Here is an 8,630-nt window from a genome sequence, read left to right on the forward strand (position 1 = left end):
TAATAGGAGAAAGAAAATAAAAATATGATAGAATAAAAAAGAGAAGAAATGTATGGTAAAAAGAGAAAAAGAAATAGAAATGTTAAATTAGTGACGGATAGTTTGAAAAATATAAATTAATTTAAGGATATTTTTATCTTGAATAAATTAATTTTCTACTTCTGCTTCAGCTTTTTAGAAGAGCACAAGACGAGGAACCCCTTCCCCCATCGCACGCAGCTACGAAGCAGTCAAGACACTCATTTATTGAGCTAGAATTTGTAGCTTATCCCCAAAAGCAAAAAAACAGCTTCTACTCTCAAAAGTATTTTTCCATTTTGACCAAACATCTCAAATCTTCAAAAAGTACTTTTTATTTTTCCAAAAGCTTGCCACACAGGCTCTAATACACAAAAAGTTCTTTTCCTTTTAGATAAACAAAAATAAATACTCCCTCCGTTTTAATTTAGATGACGTAGTTTGACTCAACATATAAAAGCTTTTCATTAAAGATAAAATAAGAAAAAATAAAGAGTTTAAAGTTAAATTATTTTTAAATTTAGAGATATGTCATTTAAATTGGAACAAACTAAAAAAGAAAGTAACTCATTTGAACGAGGGATTAAGTAAATTATAAGTCGCTATTTGAACTAGCGTCCTCCATGTAACATTCGTCACTTTTGTGGCATGAACCTCATAATGGCTATCTCAAGCTAAACTTTGACGGGGTCTTTCGTGAGAAAGAATATTTGGCAGGTCTAGGAGGAATCATCCGAGACAGTAACGACCATTGGATTCTGGGGTTTCAGCACCAAAGACCAACATCAACAGCCCTACACTCAGAGATGGAAGCTCTCAAAGAGGGTCTCACCTTAGCTTTGAACAAGGGACTAGTGCCAATAATGATAGAAACTGACTCAACCGAGGTTATTAAAGCTATAAACGAGGATTATAAATCTCATCACATGACTATTTCTTCTTGTATGTGGTTAATGCACCAGCTGAAGGACCCACCAATCCAGCATAACTTTAGGGATAGAAATCAAGTCGCGCACAATCTGGCAAAGGATGCTCTCAACAATCCAAAGTCTCACGTTGTGTTAGATAGACCTCCTTCTTTTGTTATAAATAAGCTTAATGCAGATAGGGATGGTCATGTTTACCTTACTAAGTCTTTACCTACGTGTACCTGTATTAATCTTGCCAACTTAGGCAATATCAGTGTCATTAAGTCGTCCACTTATGGGGACGATGTAACAAACTCTATTCCGTAGTATTAATATACATGCGAAATACATAAACGGCCCTTTGAAGTTGTCCTCAACGACCAACAGAACACCTCAATTGACCCCTTTATTATTTAGACACTTCAAGTGACTATTACTCAGATCAAGTAAACACATATCGCTGATATGGCATATGCGTGATTGCTAACCAAATTTTGAGCGCGTGATCATTTTTTGCAGCCTGTTTTTTTTTTTATAAAAAAAACATGAAATACCCCAGCTTAGCCTCTCTCCTTCTTTCAAGTGCAAACCACCATGAAACCACCATAGCTTCCATGAAAATCAGTCACTAAAGCTCCAACTAAACCACCATAAATCACTAAAAGATATCGCCTTTCAGCAAAAAACGTACTGCCCATAACCTCCGGAGCTTCGCCTATATCTGCCGAGCCAAAATTAATCCCGAGCTAGCCGAAAAAAGCAGCAAAATTGCAACAACAATAGTTGCGAAAAACCACCAAATCTCCACTAGATAAACACCATATTTCATCTAACAACACCTTCATTCCAACAGAAACACACAAACAACAACCAATTATTTGAATCGACCGATAATTTTGCACCAAAAATAATAAATTAGAGAAACAAAAGCTTTTGTTTCAATAATGGTGAAATTCTGTTTCTTCGATAAAATTCGCTCAAATCAGTATTAATACAACAATCCAAATATCAAAAAATAACACCCATCGATTTTCATTCACAAACAACTTTAATTTGTAGAACCCAAATTTTAGATCCTCCATCTTCGATATTTCTCTTCTCTTTCGTCTTCGCCGGCCCTCTTCTCCTTCGCCTTCAGTTTTTTGCTATCCAATCCCTGCTTCTGCTACTTTTGGGATGGGAGGGTATTTTAGACCAACTAATATTCATTAAACCTAACTGAAGCTACTTTTGGGATGGAAAGATATGTGTTTAATTAGTTGGATGGAGAGTGGATTAGGGAAAAGGAGAAGGAGACGCAGAAGAAGGGCAGAAGGAAGAAGATGAATGGGGGTGGGGGTAGGGGTGGGGGGGGGAGGGCCGCTGCTTTGGGGGGAAAGTTTATTTTTCTTTAAATTCATTTTTTTGTTAATTATAAGTGTTAAGTTTTAATTATAAATTACTCGTGTCGTGATTAACTCATTCGACACATTATTGGCAAGTGTAACTCACGTATCTGGTCTGTTGCACTCGGGTGTCTATTTGATTTACTTCACAATCACTTGAAGTGTCTAAATGATAAAGGGTCAATTGAAGTATTCAGCTGGTCGTTGAGAACAACTTCAAGGGTCGTTTATATATTTCGCCTAATATATACCCTTGTTTTGTCCACAAAAAAAAAAAAAAAGAAACATTCGTCACTTTTGTGAACAGCAAAAAAGATAAATAAAAAAAAAAAAAAAAGCTCACTAGTATTTACTCATAAGTTGAATTCCCTTTACTCACTAGTATTATTCACCCATCTCACGTTCTCATATTAATTTTATCTTTTCCTTACAATATAAAAACAAAGTCTCCAATTATTTATCTCTGCCATTAGATCTCAGTATCGTTTCTCCACGGTCCACCTTGCTCTCTCTGTCTGGCTCTTAGTCTAACTCCGTGATTGAGAAGAACAGGTAACGCTCCCATTCGCAGATCCATTCTCGAATCTTCAATTCATCGTTTTTTCAATTTGGTAAACACAATTCACTGCAATCCGATTTGATTCATACTCACATCTGGTTGTAATCTGCTGCTTCTGAAGTTTACTTATATGGTCTAGTATTGTTCCGTTTTACTGTTTGACTTCTGTGTTAATAGTTGATTTTGAATGAAAGTAAATAATGGATGTGTTTGTGGACTGTTTATGTGTTTGAACTGCCTTGTTTCCTTGGCATTTTGATGCTGTGTTGTTTATTCAGGGGATGTGTATGATCTGATGATCAAAGTTGGAATATTAACGGGCACAAATTGTTACTTTGTTATTTTTTTTTGTGACATTCAGGTTAAATATGGGAGTTGCACCTAACAATATTGAGATGGAGGAGGGAAACCTGGAGGTTGGAATGGGTAATTTTATTTGATGCTCTCGTTTTTCAGCCATCTGTTTGCTAGAGTACAAGTCAATTTAGCATTGTGATGAATCTGATGTTGTGTGTGCATTATGCCTAAAAAACTTAAGATAACACTTAAATATTGATGTTAAAAGTAACCTCCATCTATGATACAAGGTGAAAATCTCTTAGTCTGAGGTGAATAGATTCTATAAATGCATATGAATTTTTTTTCTCATCTTCTCTTTATCTCTCAAGTTTTATCGAATGTCATCAAAGGGACAGGCTTGTGGTTAATGTTGAGTTCACACTAACCGTACTGTTTTCCATAGCCCTAGACCTTAGTTGTAGGTTATGGTTATTGCATGTCATCTATTTTATGGTTTTTAGGATGCTGTCATTATTTCTATGGTTATGTTGACGTTACTGATGAATTGTCTTTTCTTGTTTTCTTGTTTTATTTTCATCTTCCTGAGCCAAGGGTCTATCGGAAACAGCCTCTCTGTCCTATCGGGGTAGGGGTAAGGTCTGCGTACACACTACCCTTCCCAGACCCTACTTAGTGGGACTTTACTGGGTCGTTGTTGTTGTTGCTTCATATAGCCAACCCTAACTAGTTTGCCGTCGATGCCTTTTTTTTTACTCAATATAAACTCTTAAATTTATCAAACCCATCAGTTAAAAGCATGATGCAGATTTCTAACACTGTACCATTGCAGAATATAGAACTGTCTCCGGTGTTGCTGGACCGCTGGTTATCCTTGACAAAGTTAAGGTAATGGCTGCGTGCTTTGCTAATGCGCCTTTCTGTTTTTTCCCTTAGTGTGATTTTTTCTATTGTACTTGTTTGTGTTAATTTAACTGGAATGATGTGCTCATTTATGATCTTATCAGGGACCCAAGTACCAGGAGATTGTTAACATTCGGTTGGGAGATGGAACTACTCGACGTGGACAAGTTCTGGAAGTTGATGGTGAAAAAGCTGTTGTTCAGGTTTTTTGGGATCAGTTTTGGCTAATTTAATTGTTTGCAATTTATAAAAATGTGCTTCTTTATATTAACACTTCTTCTAGGTTAAGTTCCATTTGCTTAAGCATGGTCATTTTCTCCTTTCTTCCCAGGTTTTTGAAGGAACATCTGGAATTGACAACAAATACACAACTGTGCAGTTTACTGGGGAGGTACAGCAGCTAATATTTGCTTCTAGAGTTCATCCATTGAACCCAAAGATGTAAATCAGGAGTAGAAGTCCCTAGATTCCGTGAATATCTGATGGTTCATTAACTAGCTGTGGTCTAAAAATATCACCTTCTCACACTTACTTTAGCCTTTAATTTTCTCACTTGCTTTCCCTTCCTTTTACATACCGTTAAATTACAGAAAGCAGTCATTAGTAAACATGAAAACATTTGGTAGAGTAATCTTGTGTTTTCAAATTGGAGAAAATAGTGAAACGTTCCGTATCCTAAGATGGAAATTATAGGATCGTTTAAAATTTTTATAGTACAGGATATTTTTTTGTGTGCTTCTATCATTTCCTATTTATACTGTTTGCTAATAGTGTATAATATGCTTTCAGGTTTTAAAGACACCAGTTTCATTGGATATGCTTGGACGCATCTTTAATGGTTCTGGCAAGCCAATTGACAATGGTCCTCCTATTTTACCTGAGGCTTACAGGGATATCTCAGGCAAGTATTGAGTTTTGGGAAGTCCATCATTTTGGTTTTTTACTTGTGATTTCTTTCTAATATATCATCATATGTGTAACATGTCAACCTTAGGAAGTTCTATCAACCCTAGTGAGAGAACATATCCTGAAGAGATGATACAGACAGGAATTTCCACAGTAGATGTCATGAATTCAATTGCTAGAGGGCAGAAGATTCCTCTTTTCTCTGCCGCCGGTCTTCCTCATAATGAGATTGCAGCCCAGATCTGTCGTCAGGCTGGACTGGTGAAGAGGCTGGAGAAATCTGACAACCTTCTTGAGGTTAGTAGTTTACTTTTTTACACTTACGCATAGATTAGCCAATTATTTTGATGGAGTTGTCTAAATACGATGATAGTGGAAGTCAGATATATTGCTTGAGAGTTGAATGGCCTTTGAAGCATTGGGGTGATATATTATTTTTAGAAATCTTACAACTATCATGGCTTGATTGGCTCACATTAAGTTTTACGAGTTTAGTTCCTTATGTGTTGCTTCTCTAATCTCCCAGTGAATAGCTGGACAGGCACTTTTATCCATGTTCGTTTATGCATGTTGACTGATTGTATGCAAATTGACATAATCCTCTCCTTTCCGCTTGATACCCAGGGTGGTGAAGGGGACAATTTTGCCATAGTCTTTGCTGCTATGGGAGTCAACATGGAAACAGCACAGTTTTTTAAACGTGATTTTGAGGAAAATGGATCTATGGAGAGAGTGACACTCTTCTTAAACTTGGTAATTCTTGAAATTTTTTCATGAATCCATAGTGATCATTTTTTTTGGTGAAAACAAATGCAGTTATTCATAGTGAATGTCAAGTTTGATATCCTCAGTTATGTTTTTGCAGGCTAATGATCCTACTATAGAGCGTATTATTACTCCCAGGATTGCTCTGACAACTGCAGAATACCTAGCATATGAATGTGGAAAGCATGTTCTTGTAATTTTAACTGATATGAGTTCATATGCTGATGCTCTTCGTGAGGTATTGTTCATGAAGTGTATCTTGCAATTTTTCAATTGGGCCAATTATGATTCTGTATTTAGCCGAACCCAACCTGCTTTTACTTTGAGGCGTAATAGGTGTTGGGTTGCCATTTTTTGGGACCTCTCCTTTTAGACTTCTGGCACATAAAACTATAAATCTTCCTGCAGGTATCTGCTGCCCGAGAAGAAGTGCCTGGAAGGCGTGGATATCCTGGTTATATGTATACCGATCTGGCAACAATCTATGAACGAGCTGGACGTATCGAGGGACGAACGGGCTCCATCACACAAATTCCAATTCTGACCATGCCAAATGATGGTAAATCGTAGCCAGCATCATTTTGCTATTATTTCTACTTCTGCCTTCATTTTTCCTAATATATGTTGATGAGTCTCTAATTTCTCTTATTATTTTGTACAGATATTACACATCCAACCCCAGATCTTACAGGTTATATCACCGAAGGACAAATATATATTGACCGACAGCTTCATAACCGGCAGGTACGTAATAAATCTGTCGGACTGAGAACTTCTGCACACTAGTAAAAGGGCATTATTTCTGAATGATAGAGGTGAAGATTTAGAAAATACGAGCAATTGATCAAACTGATATAGGAAGTATATGCCCTTTGCTTTATCAATCTTTTTATCTCTTAATCTCTTGATTTGCTATTTCTAGTTTATTCTAGATCATCTCGATTAGGTTCTGCATAACCTGAGATTTCTTACTGAACTGAATAGCTACTTAGTATTTCTGCAGAGAAAGTGATCAAGAACCTCGGCCCCTATTTTACGATTTAGCAGTACTATTTTTAAGAAATTAAAATTAATTTAGTCTAAATGTTTTGCTTTTGGATAAATGGCCCATTGCTTGTTGATCAAGTTATTTCTAAAATTGACTAACCAGCAAGTCACAACAGTGGAAGGTTCTCTTTGTTGAAATTAGCTATGAATAAAGCTTATGAGTGTGGATGGATTGAATATCTTTACATTTTGAATAGCGTTGGGCTTGAATAGAAAAATATCAAATGGTTGTTTTTCCTGTCTGAATTTTAACAGATATACCCACCAATCAATGTGCTTCCATCACTGTCTCGGTTGATGAAGGTGAGCTTATGGATCTGTTTAGATATGAATCTATTTAGATCTTTTTTGTAAACTGATAGAACACCAAACATGTGACTTGTTAATTCACCCTTATAACTTTTGTAGAGTGCCATTGGTGAGGGTATGACTAGGAGGGATCATTCTGATGTATCCAACCAGGTAAGATCAACTTTCAGTAAAGATGTGTTTCATCACTGTTCATTAACATACATTCAGTAAGACTTTACAATTACTACTGTATCTGCAATAAATGATGCTTAATGGTAATACATTTAAAATTTTCAGCTGTATGCAAATTATGCTATTGGCAAGGATGTCCAGGCAATGAAAGCTGTGGTTGGAGAAGAAGCATTATCTTCTGAGGACCTGGTTTGTAACTTGAGAAAAATTAGTTGAGCTTTATTTTTGGCTCTGATGAGTTCACTAATTGAATCTTTCTTGAATATAACAGCTTTACTTAGAGTTTCTTGACAAATTCGAGAGGAAGTTTGTTGCCCAAGGAGCCTACGACACCCGCAACATTTTCCAATCGCTTGATTTAGCTTGGACACTCCTTCGGATTTTCCCTCGTGAGCTTCTTCACCGTATCCCCGCGAAGACCCTGGATCAGTACTACAGCCGCGATGCGTCTAATTGAAGGAGCCAACTTTGTACTTTTGTATCCTGTGTGATTGCCTTGGTATGAGCTTGATGATACATATCATGTGCTTTTTCCTCCTTAAATTATGAATCTCCTTCCAACTCAAAAATAAAAGCTTTCTCTAGTGAGTTCCCAGAACCAAGGCTCTCCGGCATTTGCAAGACATTTATATTCTTTTAAGAACCAGTTAAGTCATGGTGTAATTTATTGTGTTGTGTTATCTGCACATATGGCAGGGTTTGGTTTCCTTTTTAAATTCTACAACAGTAGGGTTTTCCAGGAATTACAAAACCCATGTTATGTATTGTGCTCATTTATTTGTTTTGTATGTCGACCGCGAGCTAATTCTTTTGTATCCTTTTTGAATAATGTTGCCTTTTGTGAGGTTCTTGTTTAATACTGCAAGTGGCAGCTTAGCTTTTGGAGTTTTAAATGAATCCGCTCATAAATATGGATAATTGGAAACAAATTCAGACTTCACAGACTATTAAAGCAAAGCTCACTTTAAATCATTACACTGAACACTTATTTGGATATTATTCATTTTACATATAAGGGTTATATATGGAAGAAATAAGAAATAGATAGGTTGAACTTTTTGTTCTAGTGAAGTGGAAATAGTGTGAAGCAAACATTTATAATGTATGTCCAGACGTGTGCTTAGTTTTTCATTCAATTGTTGTAACGGCCTTTTTCAAAATCATTTAAGGGATTGTTACACAAATAGCCGGCCAGATAAATTGTTTACTTTTTCTAGCTGTTATATATTGATTATATGCCGTACACACACATTATACATGACTTTTACATATATTATACATCCACCGGCTATTTTTACTTTTAACACATATACTACTAACCTTGTTCCGGGAAAAGAAAGGGTAAAGATGTTGCAATCA

At 36.2% G+C, this 8,630-nt stretch overlaps 2 protein-coding genes across 2 annotated transcripts; both read left to right on the top strand.

Annotated features, from left to right (window-relative positions):
• Positions 1-824: 824 nt before the first annotated feature.
• LOC138878176 (uncharacterized) lies at positions 825-1,253 on the top strand. Its single transcript, XM_070157843.1, has one exon. The coding sequence runs from the start codon at positions 825-827 to the stop codon at positions 1,251-1,253; it is 429 nt and encodes a 142-aa protein (XP_070013944.1).
• Positions 1,254-2,732: 1,479 nt separating this feature from the next.
• LOC104232107 (V-type proton ATPase subunit B2-like) lies at positions 2,733-8,128 on the top strand. The gene is made up of 15 exons (XM_009785206.2): positions 2,733-2,863; positions 3,232-3,296; positions 4,000-4,055; positions 4,175-4,273; positions 4,402-4,461; positions 4,860-4,975; positions 5,069-5,273; positions 5,601-5,729; positions 5,842-5,979; positions 6,150-6,300; positions 6,403-6,485; positions 7,044-7,091; positions 7,197-7,250; positions 7,377-7,460; positions 7,543-8,128. Exons 2-15 carry the CDS (start codon positions 3,239-3,241, stop codon positions 7,726-7,728), a joined length of 1,467 nt encoding a protein of 488 aa, XP_009783508.1. The 5' UTR covers positions 2,733-2,863; positions 3,232-3,238; the 3' UTR covers positions 7,729-8,128.
• The last annotated feature ends 502 nt before the right edge of the window (positions 8,129-8,630 follow it).

This window comes from Nicotiana sylvestris, chromosome 1 (assembly GCF_000393655.2).
Source record: "Nicotiana sylvestris chromosome 1, ASM39365v2, whole genome shotgun sequence".
Taxonomy (NCBI): domain Eukaryota; kingdom Viridiplantae; phylum Streptophyta; class Magnoliopsida; order Solanales; family Solanaceae; genus Nicotiana; species Nicotiana sylvestris.

Bases quoted from the DNA above. Each gene is read 5' to 3' on its own strand.
- LOC104232107 (XM_009785206.2), top strand. From the start codon at position 3,239: ATGGGAGTTGCACCTAACAATATTGAGATGGAGGAGGGAAACCTGGAG. The intron at 5,274-5,600 runs GTTAGTAGTTTA...CTTGATACCCAG, and splicing joins AATCTGACAACCTTCTTGAG to GGTGGTGAAGGGGACAATTT. The intron at 7,251-7,376 runs GTAAGATCAACT...TAAAATTTTCAG, and splicing joins ATTCTGATGTATCCAACCAG to CTGTATGCAAATTATGCTAT.
- LOC138878176 (XM_070157843.1), top strand. From the start codon at position 825: ATGGAAGCTCTCAAAGAGGGTCTCACCTTAGCTTTGAACAAGGGACTA.